At 41.1% G+C, this 24,368-nt stretch overlaps 1 protein-coding gene and 1 long non-coding RNA gene across 2 annotated transcripts; both read right to left on the bottom strand.

Moving 5' to 3' along the window:
- Positions 1–331: 331 nt before the first annotated feature.
- On the bottom strand, positions 332–1,438 carry LOC118421494. The gene is made up of 2 exons (XR_004831840.1): positions 1,343–1,438; positions 332–968 (listed from the first exon to the last, which is right to left on the bottom strand). It is a non-coding gene; the product is annotated as an uncharacterized LOC118421494 (long non-coding RNA).
- Positions 1,439–1,535: 97 nt separating this feature from the next.
- Positions 1,536–24,329, bottom strand: LOC118421816. The gene is made up of 19 exons (XM_035829317.1): positions 24,138–24,329; positions 23,563–23,639; positions 23,244–23,437; positions 22,628–22,764; positions 8,210–8,385; positions 7,863–8,077; positions 7,505–7,684; positions 6,939–7,078; positions 6,750–6,832; positions 6,435–6,606; positions 5,825–6,026; positions 5,461–5,606; positions 5,069–5,173; positions 4,529–4,678; positions 4,297–4,371; positions 3,831–4,008; positions 3,541–3,683; positions 3,216–3,335; positions 1,536–1,706 (listed from the first exon to the last, which is right to left on the bottom strand). Exons 1-19 carry the CDS (start codon positions 24,291–24,293, stop codon positions 1,536–1,538), a joined length of 2,820 nt encoding a protein of 939 aa, XP_035685210.1. The 5' UTR covers positions 24,294–24,329.
- Between the last annotated feature and the right edge of the window lie 39 nt (positions 24,330–24,368).

Genomic DNA, 24,368 nt, shown 5'->3' with positions numbered 1-24,368 from the left:
ACTTTCGGTACACCTGGCTTTAGGCACGGTTAGTAATATTCACGATGAAGATTGAACACGAATTGTTCCGGCGGTATCATAACAATTAAACCTTCTGAAAGGTGACACAGGGAAACGTATGTACAGAGTAATTACTACATCTTTCTTTAAATACAATTCAATCTCTACAACTGGATAAAAACGGAGATTTACTTCCGAACGTTTCGAGTGACACCAAACACTCCTCTTCTTCAGCGCCACTAGAATGAACTGGCAGAACAATTCAAGTCGAATGTTTGCGCTTCGCCGTACGCTACGCTCATCCATCTACACCTTCTTTTCAGATGCATCGTAACCGAAGTGAAAATGTTTTATTGGCAAGGCCTTCAAACATGTGATATGTGTTTGACATCAATCTGTCACCATATATCATATTTGGGCACTTCTCTTTGAGCTCATGTGTAGAAAACATTGCTTGATGCTTCGCTCTATCAGTCTCAACAGGAACAGTTCAAACTTTTAACTCGGTGTAAAATCTATATCACGTAACCACTTTTTAGCAAAGACTCCGTTATCAGCTATTAGGCAAATGGAGTGGGTGGGTCTAAAGGTCAAGGTGCAAAGCATCCTTCTTATGTTGTCGTGTGACATAACGAAGGCGTTAAAATACACGATGTCATATTTTCGCGGACTGTGATCTGCTCTATGTTGATAGTACACAAGGACGCAAGAACAGGCCACACACATTGAGTTAACATTGCAGTGAATTCACAACGGTTCATCGAGAAGAACATTAAATGTAGAATTGTTGTGATTTCGCTAGTGTTTGCTAGTTATCAGTTATGACATTGCACGCAAAACGCAGATATGCCAGTGTTCACATTAGCTTGATTGCTCGTTTCTTCATAATAGAATTAATTATCTGTAGCATTTTCTTGGCTTTCCGTTGCGGGTCTATTTCTAGCTCTCCGTCTCGTTTGAGTCGCCTTCTGCAAGGAAAATATCAATAAGGATTATTAGAAATGACGTGACAAGGGTACAGTAAATATACAAATTCATCTTGTACTGAAGCACAATTGAGGAAGCTCTAGGGGGAACCCTTCTTTCAATCAAATATATCGTTTTAAGGGGATTCATGAGCTTGTAACCCGGTAGACCTTTCTTTAAAACACCGGAAGAAATAGCAGGGTGACTGTGTTATTAGAATCCAGAAAAAATGACTTGCAACTGCTCGATTGAGTAATCTGATGCTCAAAATACAGATCTGATACTCGTTTTCTAAGTACAAACAAATGGTCGTCAGTTCCCAATAAAACACCCAACATTGGTCCTGAACGAAAGTAGTTTTAAGCATGTACCCAACCTTCTTCATTGTTTTCGCTCTTCTTGACGAAGATGATATAGGTGGTCTTCTTTTCCGGATTGGTGTGGGGCTTATCGTATGAGACAAACGCCAACCAAGTCTGTGGTAAGATGAAAGAAGAAAGGGATCTTAGCAATTAAAGAACGGCAGGAAGCGAAAGCGTGATAAAACACGAACGATGCATGAAAGTATATTATTCTTGGATAGATCTGCAGTTTTCACTTGCCTTATCATACGGGACGTTTTCCTTGTCGAGTGTCTGCATCAAGGTCGAAGTTGCTTCTGATGCGACAGCCTCGGAGACATGGCCCCTCACGGCGATGCCGTATCCGTGAAGACCCTTACTGGCAGTAAATATGCTCAGCTGCGCGACAGAACAGAACAGAACATAGAGAGAGCAACGTCAATTACGGACAAGTCTCTATCGCCAAATAGAAAAAAATGGTCCATACACTAACGTTGAATTCTAATAAAAAGTAGGAAAACAGAGTGTTACTTCTTTTGAGAAGGAAGAGTGTTGATAACTATAACCGATGATGTGTCTGCAAGTGTATCTTTCATCAATCTTTCCAGTTTAACTTACCTCTTTGTTATCCGAATGAAAGCTCATCTGTGTTGGTAAATTCCATATTGCAAAAGTTTAAACTTTGTTCCAACACAAAGAAGGGACTCACCATACATTTTCGGTCGAGCACTCCGACCTTCTTCAGATGAAATGATTCGCTGACTAATCCGGAAGTCGTCGGATGACGTCAGGTAGCAGCGAATCATAAATTAGCCATTAGCACAGCCCCCCACCCTCGAGCTCCGTTTAATATGGTGGTTCCGTTATGTGGATGATACGCATACAAAGTTAAAGAAAGCCTATGCTGATGAGTTTACTGAGCACTTAAACAGTTTAGATCCTGATATTAAGTTCACCACTGAAGAAGAACAGGACAGAACCTTACCTTTCTTGGACACACTGACTGTGGTCAAAGAGGATGATCGTTGGACATAACGATTTATAGAAAACCCACACATACGGACCAGTATCTAAACTTCAACTCTAGTCACCCATTAGAGCACAAATTGGGTGTCATCAGTACATTGTTCCACAGGGCTGATTCGATTATCACCAACCCGGAAGATAGGAAGCGAGAGAAGGAACACATATCTCAAGCATTACGTAAGTGTGGCTACCCTGAGTGGGCAGTGTCCAGGGCGACAGCACCCAAAACTACTAGGACTGGCAACCAAAATCGGAACAATACACAGAATAAAGGGCTGGTAGTATTACCCTATGTGAAGAATGTTTCGGAAGCCTTACGTAGAATCTTCCACTCGCAAGGCATAAACACCTACTTTAGGCCGACTAGGACACTTAGGCAGATATTGGTGGCGCCTAAGGATAAGACGCCCAAAGAACACAAGAGCGGCGAGGTTTACCACATCCGGTGTAACGGACAAAACATCAGAGGCCCGTGCACCGAATCGTACATCGGGGAAACGGAACGACCATTAAAGACCCGTTTCTTAGAGCACAGACGTCACAGCTCAACATCCTCAGAGGTGTCGCAGCACATACACATTGAATCCCCCGGCCACTCCGTGTCTCTAGACCAAGTTCGCATCTTGGACACTGAACGGGATTGGTTCGTGGGGGGCGTCGGGGAGGCTATCTGCATTAGGGCACATCAACCCTCGTTGAACCGTGATGGTGGCAGGTTTTGCCTTCCCGCCATTTATGATTCGCTGCTACCTGACGTCATCCGACGACTTCCGGATTAGTCAGCGAATCATTTCATCTGAAGAAGGTCGGAGTGCTCGACCGAAAATTTATGGTGAGTCCCTTCTTTGTGTTGGAACAAAGTTTAAACTTTTGCAAAATTACCTCTTTGTTATTTGGCTCCGGTATGTCCTTGTACTCATCAGGCAGTCTGACACAGGCCTGGTACTCACGATCGCACGGAGAGATGCCCTTCTCTTCCTCTTCAGCGGAGTAGAGTCTGACCTGAGGTGGGACGCCATTCAACATGCCATCAACGTTAGAATGTCACAGACTTTATCATCTTACGTATTTTGGAACTTCCCAGGAGAAAAGAGAGAGACAAATCTTTCGATGTATAGAGCAAAGTAAACTTGTCAATACGATAAGTTTAAAAAGATGTTTCGGCCTTTTAATATGATGATGATATTCCTTAAATTTAATGAAGTACCTTAAAAAGTGGGACAGCGAAGTTCTTGATCTTCTTGTTGGCGCTGTTGTCACCGTTGAAATACCCAAGAATGGGCCTGATGAGCTGCCTGCCGGATGTTCGAGGATCTCCACATAGCTTGGTCAAGTGACACACGCTTCTACCTTTATGGTGAATCATACATCAACATAACTATACTACAAACATTATGCACATTTACATCAAATTGTATTGGAATCAATGATACCGAATATCTATATTTATTATCATACTGATTGTGATTATACTAAGCCTATATAATAAATCCTCACGACTTGGAAGCAGCAGCTCCATGAAGTTGCTGTGGTTTTTGGTGACGTAGACAGTCGGACAGACAGACTCGCTGCAGCCCTCCGGCTTCGGAAGAGCCACCTTCCCGTCTGAAGCGTCTTCCTTCCGTTCATCTCCAGTTTCTTCTGACATGATGACATCCTGGCCATCCTTGGGTGCCTTTGGAACAAAATGCAAACATCACAGGTATAAACAGACAGAACAGTTTAACATATAAGTGTGTCACCTAGAGACCACGTCCAGAAGACCAGAACACAATAGTTAGTAAGGTGAGATTTGAGATGTTCACACCCTCTCAACTTCACTTCCTAACTTCAATTTTGTCCAGATTTTATTCAACGATCTTCCAAGAAATTCCAACACAAGGGAATTTGATGATGTACATTCATCAACCAAACAACAGCACATAACAATGATATATCAAATACAGAAGGAATATTGCCGTACCTTTTTCACTTCTATGACAACTTCTAAGAGTTCTTCCCGTGTGCGTGCGTCGCCATAGGTAGCAAGCCACATATTCTGAAACATCAAAGAACGATGATTATAGTATGAACAAAGAAGACCGTGCAGAAATAAGAAAATGTTCCTTCGAAGCCTCACTAGACAGGTAGCTATCAGACGCCACATATATACATAACAGTTACTCACTTGTCAAATATTTCGAGCCCAAACTTACTTGGGGATTGTACTCCAATCCAAATGGCTTGAGGTTACCCACGTCGACAATCAGACCAATCAGGTGCCGTTCCAGTTCACCTGAGCCGACCTTACCCTTGTATAGTGACCGGATAAATCTTTTCTCTGCCTCAAGACGTTGAACTGAAACCTGTCAGGAGACGAATCATTAGTAATATCTGGTGACAGATTGATGTCAACACATATTAGATGCCCAAAATTCCAGTTGCGGATATCCATGTTGGATTTCCCGTGATCACCAAAACGAGGCTGCAGTTGGGCATTCTCCTTTGTAGCATGTAATACAGATATAAGTATGCCCCAGGAAATCCAACATGGCCGCTGTAACTGGAAAGAGGTCTAAGTAGAGCATTCTCACTTTAGTTACGCCGCATACATCTGAAGTGATGTTCAAGATGGATGAACGATGATATGTCCGTACATACATTGTACTGTTTTAGAAGGCTTAACTGTTATGACACCGCCAGTACATTCAAACACTACACAGTTGCCTTCAGCCGTGATTGTTGGTCTAACTTACCGTGTCCTCGATGGGCTTGAGCGGGTTATCCGCAAAGTTTCCCGGTACCATTGTGCTCACTGTGGTGACCGTCTCACACGACCCCGGCTGCGCGAACGCATTTACCTGAGTGACAAGAATCCAGATTGTGTTTCCGCCAGTAGGCATCCCATGAAACGAAATAGTAAATATTCCTTGATACTACATATACATATGATATAATATATTCAGTTAAACAGATTGTTTTCCAAAATTCTTATAATTCCTGTTGTGGCAATCTTTGTAATTTGTGACCAACGTAGGGGTCTTGCTGTAAAGTCTCGCGTAGGACGAAAGGTCGTATGAGACCCATGTTCACTACTGTTACGTTATACTATTTAAATAGAATACGAGTAGTACAAAATGTGCCTTGCCTTGCCATACAATGGTATAATCATGTCAATTTTGGAGTTGCCTTCATTCTTCCCGTTCAGGTATGACAGAAAGGGATTCAGCGCCTTGTTGAAAGCTTCCCTGATGCTACAGGACTTGGTAGGACTCTTGGAGAGGAACCAACTTCCTGTCAAGAAAAAGATGACAAGATTGCAAATGGCTTGATAAGTTAATGCTTATATTTACATTTACAATATTGCTCTGTGGTCTGTATAAAGCCGTTTCTTGTTTTAGACACTGTATTTGAAATAAATTCTTGAACAAGGTCCTAGACCACGAAATGAGCTGTGTCTGTTTGCTCAGATACTTTCAATGGAACCAAACAAGTGACGTGAAGTACAATACCTGGTGCATACTGAAACATCTCCAGGTTGTTCTCAAGTCTCATGATGGTGGTCGTGTTTGGACACTGGTGATGAGTGTCGCATTGGTCACCCAACGATGGCCTCATGTCAGTCCGGCTGTAGTCTTTACTCAGCGGGAGGTTGAAGGTGAACTCCGGACGGCCCTCCTGGTCACTGCAGTCCGGGTCGGCGTCAAGGTGGATCTAGAAGTCAATGATGGTCCTCAATTTAGGAGGTACAAAAAAAATGACAAATCTACAACGTAGATGCTAACCAAAGATTTCCTGTCAATACGTTAAAATTTCTCTCATCAATATAATGCCATAAATCGTTGAAGGAAAATCATCATTAACACCCTTGTGGTAAATCATTGACTTAACAGCACAGTGCATTGTGATTATCTTAACAACTTTGAGGCCTTGAGTGTTTATTACGTATCAGACGAAAGAATCTCTAAACGTAACCATCAACTATAGACAAACAGAAACGTAGCTACGTAGCTGTAGAACCATGCGTTGCAGCGTTACCAAACCCAGATTGTTATTTGCTCGCCTGCTTTCCTGCATCGGTAATTTAAAGATGATCATGATTATAAAAACAGTTTTAAGAACCTCATTGTGACGGTCAAACAGTCTGTACTGTGGATGGTATTCGACTACGCTGATGTGGTCACCCAGGAAACACTTCTTCTTGTCCTTGAGTCGTTCCATGAGCATCTTTGCCGTGGAAGCGATGGTTGTCGGCTCGTAGTAGGCATTGCCGCCGAAACACTTGGAGTATACTCTAATGAGTGACGAAAAACAAACAACGACTATAATATCGTTTTGATGTTTGTGAGATGATTGGTCACGTAAAACTCATCACGTAACATCTAATGATAGTAACTGCCCTGTAATGTAGTTCTTGCATCACAGACTTTGACTTACCCTGAAACAGAATCCTCTCCCTGATGTAGCGCTTCTACTGTCTTCGGCATCTGCAAGCCAGCTTCCTCTTTCATCTCTACGTCCTGTGGAGAAAACGACGATTACAAACAATGTCTGGTTTTAATAAAGTTATATCGTTTCTTTTTTTTTCCTTTTGGAAATGATCTCTATCAAGACATATCAATGTACCTCTCGTGATCGGCTCCCTTTTGCCCCGCCTGCCACAAACTTCACTTTGAAGAACTTCTGACAGCTATTCTTCCCATCCAACTCTTCTCTTTTCTCCATGACGACTGTAACCATTAGATTGATCTCGGAAGAGGAGACATCTGTAGACAAATACATTTTGATGAGAAAAATGGTGTCTTTTTTGACATATTTGCGCAGCATGAAGTCCATTAGCAGCCTATTGGGAAAATATGTCTTTTACAATCTTCATAACAATCCAATATCTTAAAACCGTGCCAAAACAAAAGTTTCAAGCCAAGGTAGTCTTCCAACAATTCCTTAGATGGAACACAAATCAACCTCATGATGTCTACACAATACCTGACCGACCTTGGTGTCTAAAGTCTAGAGTCTAGAGTCTAGAGTCTAGAGTCTAGAGTCTAGAGTCTAGAGTCTTAAGTCTAAAGTCTAAAGTCTAAAGTCTAAAGTCTTAAGTCTTAAGTCTAAAGTCTAAAGTCTAAAGTCTAAAGTCTAAAGTCTAAAGTCTTAAGTCTAAAGTCTAAAGTCTTAAGTCTAACGTTTCTTACCTGATGCCTTTAGAGACTCCACCAACGGACCCAGAGAAGCATGACTAGCGGTGTCATAGTGGCAGGTGGGAGGTGTGTAGACAAATGACCTGGATCCTCCCTTGAAGATCTTCAGCCGTATCGACATGTCGTCAATACCCTCCACTTTCTCTGTCTCCGCCTTTGGGCAATTATTGGAGGCTAAAAGGAAAGGCGTGTCAATAAATGTGTCAGGTTTAAAACATATTTATTCTTAAGTGGCCAGAGAATACAACACATAAACATCATCTTACTACTAAAAGAAAGCGCCAGAAGAACAGCGTACGTTACTAAATTATCTTCAAGCAGCTGGTTAAAGAACGGACATATCCGATGATACCTTGGCAGTACGTTGTAGAGCACTGCTTCCGAGTCAACAGAGGGATGTCGCTCTGGTCCATTTTCTCCCACACCATGGTCTCCACTCCACGGAGACACTTCGGAAGTACCCGTCCGTCTGCGGTTTGGTCGTTGAACTCCAGGTACTTGTAGGATCTCTCGTTCATGGCAAAAACCCAAATCTCGTTGTGCATGTTGCGGTCGGACGAGCCTGGACTGAATTACAATGTGAAGACTATGTCAGTTGCCGATTTTTCAATACATTGAGGCTATTCTTTTGGCGTTATATTTATTCAGTTCTACAAATAGACAAGAAAAGGGTTTTAAGAGTTGCGCACTTGACAATACCTGCCATACTGAGCGACGTAGTAGTAGCCGTCATTCCCATAGAATGGTTCCTTCTTCGTCTTCAGGGTCTTGAAGAAGTTTCTGGCCTCAAGATCAGCGATAAAGCCGACGCTGGGAGAACGTCCTGCAAACTTCTTCACGTACATGATGGTCTCTGGGACAAGATCTATCACCACCTTGGACAGACAGGATACGCAGTTTAACCCTATTCAGTATAACTCTAAAACGATGTGCCGTAAGGCCACCAAATTTTCAGGACATAATTTCGACATAATATCTGACAAGTATGTGACGTTTGACGTTACGTTGACGTAAGATGACGTAATTATGACGTCATCAATTTGATTACATTGGCCAAATCCATGAAAAATGGGTATTCTCAGAAAACTTCAAGTTATGCTACAAAAATGTAACAACAAGTGCAGATAACAGAATAATAATGTTTATTACGACTTGCGTTGCCAATAGCAACATCAATGACTTCAATATGACGTCATAAAATGACGTCATGCACATCTAAGATACGAGTTGGGCTCCGCCGTATTATATCCACCACCTTGAATTTTTTAAAATACTTTTTTTGCAACAAATAATCACAAAGGGCAATGGAAATAGACTAAATTCATTCATTTAGATGGTTTTTGATGAAAAAATACCAGGTAGTTACAAATTTTAAGGGATAATTAGCTTGTTATTATTGATTTGGCCATTCGGTCCGCCATCTTGGATTTTGGGCTGATGACGTCATCAAATTAGCATAATTTATGCATATATAATTATAAAAGATATGCTGAATAATTTAAGATTTTATTTATGTAACAAAATCGCAGTAATATAGCAAATAAATGTGAAAAATACACAGTTAGAACCAAAAATAGTGATTTTTGGCAAAACTGCCTGTCAACAAACGGTTGCCATGGCAACAAAAAAAAATGGAAAATTTGTCAAACTTCTTAAAATTGTTGGCAACAATATTTTAGGAAAACTCACCAAATTTGGTGGCTCTAGCGTAAGCCGTTCTGGCGTTATAGGACATCGAAGTTAGCGCGGGCCTCAAAAGCCCCCCCCCCCCCGGTCTGAATAGGGTTAAGTAACCTGTTCCTTCAAAGTAAAGCAATACTTAAGCTTCTTTGCAGCTTCATGCCGTTTCTGCACTATCCGAGACATCGGTTAGGATTTAAAACGTCAGTGGACGTCGGATACTCCACCAAGCAGAATTCTTTGTAGCAAAATGGACCATTGTTTTGAGTATCGCTCATTCACAAGTTTTCACATATGATTAGATCAATAGACCTGGACCGTACCTGTACCTGTACCGGTACCCACCTCTATTCACGGTAAATGGTAATCTAATACACTTACGCTGGGATCTCTTGGGTTTGGAGGGTTCTTTGCCACCTTTTTAGGAAGAGGCATGGACACGGTGATTTCACGAACGGGACTCTCGATCTCAGAAGGCTCCCGGGTCTGTGTCACCATGGGTGCGGTGTACGGCATTGTCAGTCCTGAAAATATGTTAATATTGGGTTAATATTAACCCGCTTTCCTTCAGTGTATATACGGTGCCATAATTCATGGACGGTTCCTATAAACACGGAATGAAGCGGTGATAGGAACTGGCCATGAATTATGGTACCGTATACATCGAAGGAAAGCGGGTTATTAACGTCATTATCATATTAGCATTGTCATAGATCTAGTCGTGACGACTCAGCTCAGGAGAGGGCATTACATTACCTAGAAACTTGCTCTCCCTACCATTCGAACCTTCTTACCTGGCTGGGCGATATCTCACCATCACTCCCTGTACCTACCGTAACGTCACTGTTTGTGATCTATTCGCATGTTTTGTTCGCCTCAGTTGAACCGCGCGCCATTTTGTGGCTCTCGTTCCCAAGGATTCCTTCACTCAGTAAGTTTTCCTCTACTCAGTAATGGTTGACAATATCCTGAGAACGAGACCTATACCCCTCATGCGGATAGTATATATTAACTTAATGACCTGGGATATGGGGAAAATGGAGAATTCTGATTGTTCGACGTCGCCTGGCTATATGGTAATTATGAATAACATAGTCATAGGTTCTGGATCTATCTTTTTACTGGTTCTTCGTCGAGTTTAATACATTCATCTGAGTACAGAGATTGTTGGTTGGTTGATAAACATATTGAGCCTGATGAAAATTAAAACATGGCTTACTTTTGTCATTTAAACCTTTGAAGTAGTCATGTAAGCGTTTCCGCCCCCTAGCGGTGGCCTGGGAGAGGGACAGGTGTAACGTAGTGGTGGACACCCAGAGGGCGCTCTTGTACCGCCTTATGTCATACTCTGGGGTCGAGCACAACAGCTCGAACTCAGGGCACTCTCCGGTACAGACATTTTTCAGATCGTCTTCACTGCTGTCGCATAGGAAAGGAAAGACTTTGAATGAATGGGTACAGGTATACTGCACTATATTTTGTAAAACGCTAGAAAAATTAAAAAAATTACGCAAGACATCAATAAATACTCTGATAAAATTTCTGAGTAGTATAAACTTAACCACTTAAGATCAATTCAGATCAATTCTTAAACAAGGACTGTTTTAGATCAATCCTTGTTTAAGAATTGGTCTGTCGCCACTGTGATTTTTGTTGTAAAACAAACAAACTAAGTACGGCACATTGTATCTGTTAGTCCGACATTTTAGTTTTAAACTTCTGAGAGTTCTAAGCTGTCCACTTCATACCCGTACTAGCACCACTAAATGTGCTATGACGGCAGATCATAACAAGACCGTAGTCAACATGTTAGTTCAAGAAACATTCCAAAGAAATACACGCCTTTATCCAATGTAGAAAACTAAATTGCTAGGTACATTACCACACACACAAAAAAAAGATATTGTAATTGCATCATTGTGTACCTGGTTGTATCGCCTTGTGGATGCTCAGGATTACTCTCGCCATGACACACAGCCACGCATATCAGAAGAAATACCGACAGCAGGACTTTGGACTCCATGCTTACCTGTGTTGTAGAGCGTTTACAATTGTTTATCCCACTTGACGAGCACCAAGGAAAATGGGGAAGGTTATCTACAACTGATATATGATCCTCTGTTTGTTCTATACTCTATCTTAGATACATTTCCTCTGTATCAGGTTTTGGTATAGCTTTATGATTTGGATAGTTCTCTTTATGTTGTGTAACGTTATTTGTAATAAATAATAAAAAATGGTTTAACCCATAATCTCTACATATGTAACATTTTTTGACACTTAATCTTGACACTTAAGTGTCTGTTAATACACAGTTCACTTCCTAAGTAACTTTTCAGTGGTTATTTTCAACATAGTTTAGGATGTTCTGGACATACTGAATGACACAGATTAATATTGTTAATCATTACACGCACTATGGGTTCCTCATAGGCAAGACTATATTGAACAGTGATTTTGTGCTAAAATGCCCCTAACTAAATCAAGAATGGCAAACTTTAATGCAAAAAAAATTATTGGAGTAGACGTCTGTTTCAGTGAGTGATGTTGGGCATCACTTCCCACCCCGTCCCAACGAGCGTCTTACTGAGATTGATCCAGAATACTGCATGGCGGAAAAATTATTTTAGAAATCCAACAGCATAGAAGGTGAAGAATTTTGCATAACAAGTCTCAGGAAGAACAATTGTATCATTTGCATCGCGACCCAATGAGAATTGGTTGTGGGATTGTACATGTATTTTGAATGACAGATAAGGGGCGTTGTCAGAGGACCATGTAGGGGTTAGGGTAGTGGGTTTGAAGTCAGATTAACACAGTTTAATGGACGATGGACAGGTATAACATGCAGTAATGCGTGCATAAATCCGCCAAAAAGCTAAGGACAAAGGCAACAACATATCTGCTTCTAAAAATATGTAAAAGACGCAAGGTACGAGGAAGAGTGTCAGAACTAACCTTTGCTGTCCTGTTGTTCACACTCAGCCAGTGAAGACACGTGTGGGTTTAAAGGTCGACTAAAATGTAGGACACTGAATGGTCCGAACCTTGTGATTCCACACAATGGTATTGTGTTTAATAACCAAACATCGCGATGGCTACTTTTTCACAATGGAGTGTGTTGAAGACCTTATCTTCTTCCTATATCTAGTAAACCCAGTAACAGCTCAGAACATAGACCATTAGTTCTTCATCATCATTTTTGCCACCGTTTAGCAAAGATTCTGCTTTTAAAACCTTTGAATGTGTGTATAACAGGGAAGGCGCTCTAAACAAGCGCCGCCTTATCGTGACTTGTAGTATGAGATAAAGAGGGCGTGGAAAATACATATTGGTGGACTCTTGATCTCCCCTGGGTGAGTGGACACAAGAGGGTGCATGTAAGAACAGGCCACACACGTTGATCTTACATTGCACGAAATTCTCTTTTTATTGGAAAGAACATCAATGTAGATTGATATACCGAGTCATTTGGCTGGCGTGTACTGGGTGTACGTTATGGTATTGCAAGCAACGTTTAAAGATGTCGGTGTCTATCAGTGTCTGTATCATCGTCATTGCTCTTTTTCGGGCACATCTATAAGTCTGTGGTCCTTTCATCGCTTTCCGTTGCAGGTCAATTTCTAGTTCTCCGTCTCGTTTGAGTTCCCTTCTTCAGACCCTGCAAAGAAAGACACCAAAGGAGATTGTAATTAGATGGCGAATATGGAGATTACGCAATGACAGATATAGACAGATTCGGCTTGGACTGAAGCACAATCAAGGCAGCTCGAAGGGAAAACGCTCCTTAAGCAATAGATATAATTTTAAGGGATCTCCTTATAAGAAACAGGAAGATTATTGTGTTATTAATAACTTGCAGAGGAGAGAATCTGTTCGAGTAAGCTAAGAGAAGCTGCCGTAGCAATTAACGTGTCAGATATCACGTTCTACATGCATGCCTCATGCTTGTTTCACGTACAATCAAAAAGTTTCAAGTAGTTTTCCGTAAACATGTTTACCACCTTCTCCTATGTCCTCGTCCTTCTTGATGAAGATGAAGTACGTGATCTTCTCCGGAGGATTAGCGAGTGGCTTATCGTATGAGAAATAGGCCAACCAAGTCTAGGGTAAGAAAACAGTGGCAATAAAGACATTTTTACCTCGACGAAAATTCTAACATATATGGTCAATGACAGGAAGAGATCGCGAGGAAAATAAACAAACAGGAAAACCAACCAACAAAAAAGCGATTAATTATAATGAACATATCATGTCGACAGTTTTCACTTGCCTTATCATACGGGACGTTTTCCTCGTCGAGTGTCTGCATCAAGGTCGAAGTTGCTTCTGATGCTACAGCCTCAGAGACATGGCCCCTCACGGCGATGCCGTATCCGTGAAAGTTGCCAGTTGCAGTAAATATGCGTAGCTGCACGTCAGTTCAGAACAGGAACAGAGTCAGTACCGAACATGTATGTATTTGTAGCCAGCAAAATATTGGTCTTCAACTCAAACTGAAGATTGAATGTTTGAATGAGCTAGGAAAAAGCACAATGTCGCATACTTATAGGGTGCGTTGGGTAATAACTAAAACAATATTTACGCAGGATTTCTATATCATCAGCTAATGTAACGAAGGCGTGTGTGCAAGCATGTTGTTGGTAGCTTAACTTACCTCTTTGTTATTTGGCTCCGGTATGTCCTTGTACTCATCAGGCAGTCTGACGCAGGCCTGGTACTCACGCTCGCACGGAGAGATGCCCTTCTCCTCCTCTTCAGCGGAGTAGAGTCTAACCTGAGGTGGGACGCCATTCAACGTGCCATCAACGTTAGCATGTCATTTGAATGAATGAATGAAGACCTTTATTGTACAATTTTGCCCAACCGGGCTAAGTACAGGTCACAACAAATCAGGTTATATACATACATAAAAGTGTCACAAATCTAGTCTAACACAAAAGTTCGGCTTCTTCTCGCTTCTTGGTAATAGTGAAAATGTAGGACTGTATGGGTTTCGCTATTGTCGGTTTGTCAAAACGCATGAGAAATATAAACTTGTCAGTGCTACTCATGTGTCTAAAATGAGGGAATCTACTTTCTATATAACTAAATAGAGTATTTCTATCATTCGCATACATATCGCAATCAACAGTGAAGTGCACTTCATCTTCTACCATGTTTGAGGTACAAAATTGGCAGATTCTTTGTTCTAGAGGAGTGCGGCTGTGCCTTCCCGATTCAATTCGCAGTCGGTGGCAACTGATTCTTAGTTTGGCAATGGTAGTTCTATGCCGAATGTTTGTGATTTTCAAATACTGCTCTTCATTGTATGTGGATTTCAGTAGTCTGTACGTTCGGAGTTTGTTTTTCGCACGTAAACCTTTATTATCATTATGAATGTTGGTTAGAAAATTCTGGAAATAAATATCATTCAGTCGTTGTTGGATTGCAGAAATTAGGTGGGATATGTTTGGATCTGTTGACTTACGGGCTTGCCAAACAAAAGGGTAACCACACTCCTCCAAAGTTTTGCGAACACCAGATGCCCAACATTTGGTACCTGATGAATCTAGATTAAGCTGACATAAGAGAGCGTCTGCCTGCAGACTCTCAGCTGGGCACATTCTGTCTTGAATTCTAATGGAAATATTTGACGTGGGCGTTTAAGGGGAGGGGCTTCCAAGTTGGATAGGATACCTCCCTAATTCAGCGCGTACAGCAAGGTTAGATGCAGTTTTCGGAACATTAAGTGAGTGTTTACAAAATTTCAAGTGCACTGTTTCAATAGGACAAGATATAGGACTTTTGAATGAGCTCCAAATTTCAGATCCATATAACAAAATAGGTTTAACACAAGTGTCGAAGAGTTTGTTTTTAACTGATAATGGTGCGTCTGCTTTGTCTAATGATTGTCTAATTCCAAATAGAGCTTTCAATCCCTTGCTGTATAAGTATTTGCTGTTGGCTTTGAATGTGCCAGCTGAGGATACAACAATACCTAGATAACAATAAGATGTTACTATTTCTAAAGCATTATTATCAAACAAAAAACTACAATCTTTCGGTAAGCGGCCTCCCTTTGTAAATACAATAACCTTTGTCTTTTTCAGGTTAACCTTCAGCTTCCATGATTTACAATATTGTTCTAGTCTAAGTAGGGAGGACTGTAAGCCTTGTTGGGATTCTGAGAAGATAACCAAGTCATCGGCATATAAAAGACATGGCACTTTCATGTTGTACAGAATAGGAGAATTGCTAGAAAAGTTATCAAATTCAGATACTATATCACTAATGAACAAATTGGACTCAGATTACAGCCTTGTCGAACCCCGCAGTTAGTTACAAATGTTTCGGTAAGACGATTGTTGGTTTTGATACAGTTATTAGTTTTGGAATACATGTCTTTTATGGTCGATAGGAAGTTTCCTCCTATTCCAAGATTATTCAATTTGAACAGGAGACCCTCTCGCCAAACAGAGTCGAAAGCTTTGCTAAAATCAACAAAGCATGCGTAAAGACGTGAATTTTGACTGAGATATTTGCTTACTAAAGTAGTTAATACGAAAAGATTATCAGACGTTCTATAGTTTTTTCTAAAACCGGCCTGTTGAGGTTTAAAAAGGCTGTTCTGTTCCGCATAGTTCACAAGACGAGTATTCAAAATGGACGAGAATAATTTCCCCAGACAACTCATAATGGAGATACCCCGATAGTTGTCTGGGACTGAGGTATCACCTGACTTGTGTATTGGTACTATATGACTAAGTGACCATTCTTTGGGAAAGTATCCGTTTTGCAAACAGAGATGAAGCAGTGTTTTTTGTAGGATTGGTTTACCACACTTCAGCATTTCATTTGTAATCATATCACTACCACTAGATTTGCTGTTTTTTAGTTTGGAGATGGCTATATCCAGTTCCTTAGCTGATATCAGAGAGTCCAAAAAGGAATTCTCTGTAGGAGGGAGAGGGGAGGGAAAATGAGTTTGAACATTTGTTGAGTTATTAGTTGAAGTTTCTGAGTCACTGAAGGAAGATTTGTCTATTCTATTAAAATGTTTTAACCACGCCTCATCCGTTATTTGAGAACTTGGCTCTTGTGTTTTCTCTGACTTCAGTTTCTTCAATAAGTTCCAAAACGCGTTTGGGTTTTCTTCCCTCAAAGAGGACAGTTGGTTAACGATTTGTTGATGAAAGTCTCGTTTCTTTTTTTTTAATAGTTTTCTATATTCTTTTTTCCTTTTAAAAAACCTTCCTCTCACGTCTGAGTTCTGTGGATTTTTCTCGAGTAAAGATGCCAGATTTTTTAGCTCCCGTTTCATTTCACAACAGCTTTTGTCAAACCATTTCTTGTTTTTTATTTTCCTTGGCCGTTTTCTATTAATCTTTAAACACAATGATTTGTAACCGACATCTCTTAATACTGAGCTGAGATCCGAGACGTAGTTTTCAATGTCGTGGGCTGCGCTTTTGGTTCCTCTAAGTGAAAGGTTATTAAGTCTATCTATAATGTGTGGTTGGCTGAGGGATTGAAAAAACTTTTGTGCAGAGGTTTCATTCCAATGGAATCTTTTAGAGAGAGGTTTGCTGTTTCCACTTATCTGTTTCTCTTTGGCAGGGTGATTTGAGGATTTTGTACGTAAGACAACAGATAACATGCAGTGATCAGAGAATGTGGTTAGGGGGTTAACTCGAAAAAATAAAATGTGTTCTAGAAGCGGTTGGTTGCATATTACATAATCAACAGTGCTGCTACCGTTTGGCTGATGACACGTGAATTTTCCTTGTAGATCACCGGCTATTCTGCCGTTAAGAATTTTAAGATTTCCTTGAATACATAAATCAGCCACAAATCTGCCAAACTGAATTTATCATCTTGCTTATTTTGAAACTTCCATGAAGGAGAACTGTGGGGCGAGACCTTGCTGAGATGGGATGCTCTTGGGAGGGGGTGTACAGACATCAGAAGACACAAAACTACGATGAGTACAAGAAAGTTAAATGGTTAATAAAGTCATATAAAAGGGAATTGATCTTTTGTCTGTTTTAACATGAGATGAGATATTCCTAATAGTAAAAATATCATCCATGATATACCTTAAGCAGTGGGACAGCGAAGTCCTTGATCTTCTTGTTGGCGCTGTTGTCACCATTGAGATACGCTAGGATGGGCCTGAGGAGCTGTCTGCCGGATGATTGGTGTTCTCCACATAGCTTGGTCCGGTGGCACACGCTTCTACCTTCATGTTTAAGTCATTATAAATAATATACACGTTTATATCTGTTTGCATCACAGTGTATTGGAATGGATGTCACTGAATATTTATAAGATTATACTAGCTATTATCATACTGATTATAATCATACTTAACATTATAATATATAATGTATCCTCACGACTTGGAAGCAGCAGCTCCATGAAGTTGCTGTGGTTTTTGGTGACGTAGACAGTCGGACAGACAGACTCGCTGCAGCCCTCCGGCTTCGGAAGAGCCACCTTCCCGTCTGAAGCGTCTTCCTTACGTTCCTTTTCATCGCCTGCTTCTGTGGACGTCGCGATGTCATCTTTGGAAGCCTTATGGAAAACAATATAAAAATTATATCATAGCACAGTTTCAGAGTGAGGATATTATTGACTTGGATATTTGTGCAATCTATACCATTTTCGTAGCTTTGTGGTATCATGCGGATCACACTAAAAGAGGCATAATCTTTTTCTAGGTATACAAGGCACAATAGATATTAATTTGGCATTTAGATGTTAGAAGTCGACTTCACTTTAGTTAGTAGAGTATATATATATAGTTCTTAACTCAACTTTCTTTTGCTGTAAACTGCATGTGTTGCAGTGTGTATATATGTACAACACACGTATTTATTCATCATTTTGACATTACCATATTCCTTTTACGTAATACTCAGCCATTTGTACTAGGAAAGAAAATCAATAATGGCATAGATGCAACAAAGAACCACTCTACAAGGTGACGTACCGTTTTCCGCGCTACGGCAAATTCGAAGAGCCTGTCGTCTTTGTCTAAGCTGTCATAGCCACCAAGCCAGATGTCCTGCAAAATCATACCCAGGCTAGGGCGTCATTAAGAACAGCAAGAAAAATGATAAATTGGAATAAATGTCACAGGGTACCAGAAGGAGTATCTGTGATAAATCTATCTTCAGTTTTAAACAGTTCAGTTTTAAAATTTCTCTTTTTAGTTATTTCGGTTAAAAACTTACTCCAGGATCGTAGTCAACTCCGAAGGGTTTGAGATTGTCTAGTGTCTCAAACATTTCCATTACGTGCTGCCTCAGCTTAGCTGGCACGTATTTCCCCTTGTACAGAGACAGGAAAAAACTGTTCTTTACACCAGGACGCACGGCGACCTGCAAGAAAAATAATAACTGTAAGTAGTATTAGATAACATTGATGACAACATTACATAAATTATAGCTGAAGCATAGGAGCAGTTGTATGCAGCAAATGCAGGTTAACCTGAAGCAAGACAGAAAATTCAAATTACTTGATAGAACCAACGATGAGCCAAAATATAGCATTTCTTTACGTGAGATCGAACGACGAAAACACAACAAATTTTCATGTATTCTCATTGTAGACCGTGCTTACAGTATCGTCGATGGGCTTTGGCGTTTCATCTGTATAGTTCTCTGGTACCGATGTGGACGCAGTGGTGAACCAGTCACACTTTGATGGACCCGGGCTGCTCATGTTTACCTGTGTAATACCAATCCAGATTGAAAGAAGAATTAATGCCCAATTGACTGTCTTAGTCACAGAGGGGTGTTTGTCAACGCGTTCAAGCAACGCATTTTGACTTTGATTGTGCTTGGACAAAGCTGGACATTTGACGTGAAAATATATAGGTTAGGGATCATTGAAATATCCCCAATTCGATCATTATTAATATGGATTATACTGCATATGTTGGGTAAATGATATTTCAAATACAACTCACCTTAGCATACAGCGGTTTGGTCATGTCAACCATTGACTTGTCCCCATTTCCCCCATTCAAATACAGTAAGAGCGAGCTCAACGCCTTGTGAAACCCTTCGGTGTCGCTGCAGGATTTAGAGGCTCCCGTGGCGTGAATCCACTTTGCTGAGGAGAAATAAATATTCCACAGGACTCTGCGGACATGAGATGTATCTTTATGAATTAGCTACTGTGTACCAATAGTTAACATGTTTGGCATTGATCTGCTTGAATATCAATTGTTGTGATATGTGAGCTGATAGTGAACTTGAGAGGTATCTAATAAAAGGTATGTGCTTTAACGGTCTATACTTCAATATGACCATACACTACAGTAGGAACTAGTGAAAGAGACCAACTACATGTTGTTATTATAGAAAGTGAACGCTTGCAATAAGGTCCTGACACACCGTGTAACATATGCTAGTATATACGTTTTTTATATATATATATATATATATATATATATATATATATATATATATATATATACTATATGTCATTTTGGGGCGTAATACTCTGTTATATATAGTTCAAACAGTAGTTAAGGTGCTTATGTGGGTCAAGCTGTTTAACGCTGGATACCTGGTTTATACTCAATCATGTCCAGGTTGTTCTCCAGCCTCATGATGACTGCGTGTTCTGTGCACTCATGAGTGTCACATCGGTGGCCAACCGACGGCTTCCCTCCAGTCCGGCTGTAGTCTTTACTCACGGGGAGGTGGAAGGTGAACTCCGGACGGCCCTCCTGGTCACTGCAGTCCGTGACCCGGTCAACGATGACCTGAAAGTCAGTGGTGGTTAGAAATTTAGGATTCTAAATAACTAACTGACGTTAAAGGCAGCCACAGATTTCCTGTCCGTAAGATAAAATTTAAGAATAATACAAGGATAATCATCTACGCCATTTATACCCATGTGGTGAAGAATTGACATAACGGCGCAGTGTATTGTGATTATCCTAACAACTCTGAGGCCTTTGAGTGTTTATTCGGTGTCAGACGAAGGAATTTCGAGCTCCAAGCGTGACCATCAACTACAGACAACCAGAAACGTAGCTTCATATCTACAGAACCTGGCGTCTCAACGTTACCAGACCCGAATCGTTATTTGCTCGCCTGTTATCCTGCATCGGTAATTTAAAGATGAACGAATATGATTATAAAAACAGTTTAAAGAACCTCGTTGTGATGATCAAACAGCCTGGACTGCGGATGGTATTCGACCACGCTGATGTGGTCACCCAGGAAACACTTCTTCTTGTCCTTGAGTCGTTCCATGAGCATCTTGGCCGTGGATGTGATGATAGTCGGCTCGTAGTAGGCATTGCCACCGAAACACTTGGAGTAGTGTCTAATATGTGATGAAAATAAAGAATGAACATAATTTGATATAGTTTTGATGGTAAGAAATAGCGGATTGATACATAAGGGAATGTCTACTTGGAGTATATTCTAATGAGTGACGGAAAACAAACAATGAATATGATATCGATCTGACGTTAAGGGATGATGGGATAAAACTCATCACGTAATTATAATAATAACATCTATTGATAGTAACTGCCCTGTGATGTATTTCTTGCATCACAGACTTTGATTTACCCTGAAACAGAATCCCCTCCCTGATGTATCGCTGCTACTGTCTTCGGCGTCTGCAAGCCAGCTTCCTCCTTCATCGATATCTCTGCGTCCTGTGGAGAAAACGACAAACAATTTTTGGTTTAAATCAAGTCATGTCCTTTCTTTTTTCCTTTTGGAAATGACCTCTGTCAAGACTTATCAACGTACCTCTCGCGATTGACCCCCTTTTCCACCGCCTGTCACAAACATCCCTTTGAAGAACTTCTGACAGCTGTTCTTCCCATCCAACTCCTCTCTTTTCTCAATGACGACTGTGGCCATTAGAGAGATCTCGGAAGGGGATATATCTGTAGACAAATACATTTTGGGAGAAACATTAGCAGTCTATTTTACAATCTTCAAAACAATCCAATATCTTAAAACAATGCCAAAACAAAAGGTTAAAGCCTAGGTGGTCTTCCAACACAAATTAACCTCATGATTTCTACACAATACCTCGCCGACCTTGGTGTCTTAAAGTCTAAAAGTCTCAAGTCTCTTACCTGATGCATTTAGAGACTTCGCCAACGGTCCCGGAGAAGCGTGAATAGCGGTGTCATAGTGGCAGGTGGGAGCTGTGTAGACAAATGTCCTGACTCCCTCAAAGCGCTTCAGCCGTATGGTCATGTCGTCAATACCCTCCACTTTCTCTGTCTCCTCTTTTGGGCAATTTATGGATGCTGAAAAGAGAGGCGTGTCAATAAATGTGTCAGGTTTAAAAATATATCTATTCTTATGTGGTCAAAGAATTTAACGCATCAACAAAATTTCATCTTACTTCAACAAGGAAGCGCCTAAGGTGCAGCGTACGTTACTAAATTATCTTCCAGCAGCTTGTTAAGTATTCTCTTCCAAGAACAGACATATCCGAATACATACCTGGGCAGTACGTTGTAGGGCACTGCTGCCGGGTTAAGAGGGGGATGTCACTCTGGTCCATTTTCTCCCACACCATGGGCTCCTCGTTACCACGGAGACACTTCGGGAGTCCCTGTCCGTCTGTGGTGAGGTCATTGAACTCCAGGTACTTGTACGTCCTCTCGTTCATGGTGAACACCCAAATCTCGTTGTTCATTTGGTGGTCGGACGAGTCTGGGCTATATTACATCGTGAAGACCATGTCAGTTGTCGAAGGCGATTCCAATGTATTATTAGGCTATTCTTTAGATTTTGGCGTTATATATATATGTGCAAATATACTTTTGATTATACTGTTTGGATGGCGCTATAGATGTCATCATCGAAAAGATAGAAAGTGATATTGGACTGTCATGAATTACAGGCCATACTGGAACACCTATATCTAACAGTACCTCAACGGTGAATTCTGGATGCACGGTGATGATGATGATGACAGATATCATCGCATTCACTACTGTAAGAAAAATATTCAATTTTTAAGTTCTGTTTAATATTTCACAGTACCTGTCATACTGAGCGACGTAGTAGTAGCCGTCATTCCTATGAAATGGCTCCTTATTCGCCTTCAGGGTCTTGGCGAAGTTTTTGGCCTCCAGGTCAGCGACAAAGCCGACACTTGGAGAACGCCCTCCGAACTTCTTAACATACATGATGGTCTCTGGAACAAGATCTATCACCACCTGGGACGGACAGGAGATGCAGTTTGAGTAGCCTGTTCATTCAAAGTAAGCAATGAACTGGGAACCTCATGATTACATATCAACAAAGCAACACACAGAAGATAAGCGCTGGAGTGATTGCATAAACAATGTGATTGCATAAACAAGCACTGGAGTGATACCATAGACAATTCATGAACTTGAAGAGAATCATAGCTCTATCATTTATTTTAAGGTCAATGATAATTTACAACACGTACCCTGGAATCTGTTGGAGTTGGAGGGCTCTTTGTCACCTTTTTAGGAAGAGGCATGGACACTGTGATTTCACGAACGGGACTCTCAGAAGGCTCCCGGGTCTGTGTCACCATGGGTGCGGTGTACGACGTTTTCAGTCCTGAAAATATATCAATATAGGGTTAATGGCCCTGTAAATATAGCATTAATGACCCTATTGATATAGGGTTAAATACCCGCCCTGAGGTGTAATCTCACTTTCACTCCCTGTGCTTTCCGTAACGTCACTGTTTGTGATCTATTCGCTCGTTTTGTTCGTCTCAGTTGAACCGCGCGCCATTTTGTGGCTCTCGTTCCCAGGGTTGTAAGGATTCCTCTGCTCAGTAATGGTTTACAATACCATGAGAACGAGACCTATACCCCGGATGCGGGTAGTTTATGGGATATTAATGACCTGGGTTATGGGGGAAATGGAGCATTCTGATTGGTCGACGTCGCTTGGCTATATGGTGTCTCTGCATAACGTAGTCATAGGTTATGGATCTATCATTTTACTGGTTCTTCGTCGAGTTTATATTCAGTACAGAAATTGTTGGTTCATCAACCAGTGATGTACATGAAAATTGAAACAGGGCTTACTTTTGTCATTTGCACCCCTGAAGTAGTCGTGTAAGCGTTTCCGCCCCCTGGCGGTGGCCTGGGAGAGGGACAGGTCCGGCATGGTGGTGGACACCCAGAGGGCGCTCTTGTACCGCCGCACGTCGTACTCTGGGGTCGAGCACAGCAGCTCGAACTCAGCGCACTCTCCGGTACAGACTGTCGCTGAGTCTTCACTGTTACCATGGAGAGAATAGGTGTGTTGTACACTATGAAGCGAGTATTGGAGCCCCGGTGGTAATCGGATTTCACCCAGCAGACTTAAATATAGAAAATTCCAAGTATGATATGTTGTGTGTACCTGGTTGTATCGCCTTGACACACGCCCGCACAGACCAGAAGGAATGTCGCCAACAGAACTTTGTACCCCATCGTTACCTATATTATTGGGCATGGCATTGTTATGTACATTATCGAAATGATCTAACAGAATCAAATGATGAAACTGTTTGATATACCAACAGGTGTATACATACGACACTGACTTCTATAAGGGACAACGTTCATCAAAGGAGGTTAAACGCTCATATCTGCTATCGCAATAAACAGTTCAATGCTATTCCAATCAATGAAATCACTTTTCATCACGTCGAAAATGTATTTTTACATACTAGTAAAAAGACGGAGAAATTGGTACTGTCTTTTTCTGAACCAAGCTTTGTGAATCTCAACTTGTTGGTTAACGTTGGAAATGTGTACCACGTCATGAGTATAAACTAGAAAACGGCACTAGAATCTATAACTATTGTACGTTGCTGCGCCACATTCACCACATAAGGATGACGAAAATCGTAGTAAGCCGAGCAACGTTTAAGCTCTAACGACTTGTAAAAAGTAGTGCCATATCTCAACAACAAAAGAGGATAATTGAAATACCTCCACAGTCCTACCCAGCACCGCCAGGCAGTAACGGTGTGTTGGAATATTGTCCGTCCTGTAACGACGCCAAGAAGACAAGTTCTGCAGAACCTTGTGACTGTTTGCACAGTCATTGCTTGGGGCGACGTTCAATGGGCATGTGCTATTGTTCATATGGCAACTAATTGACCTTACATACACAAAAACATTGCTCTTTGGCCGTTACCTCCTTTGTCAGAACAAATCTTT

This window comes from Branchiostoma floridae, chromosome 8 (assembly GCF_000003815.2).
Source record: "Branchiostoma floridae strain S238N-H82 chromosome 8, Bfl_VNyyK, whole genome shotgun sequence".
In the NCBI taxonomy this organism is placed as follows: domain Eukaryota; kingdom Metazoa; phylum Chordata; class Leptocardii; order Amphioxiformes; family Branchiostomatidae; genus Branchiostoma; species Branchiostoma floridae.
Note: the sequence above shows the minus strand (reverse complement) of the source record. Positions and strands in the feature narration are given on the sequence as shown.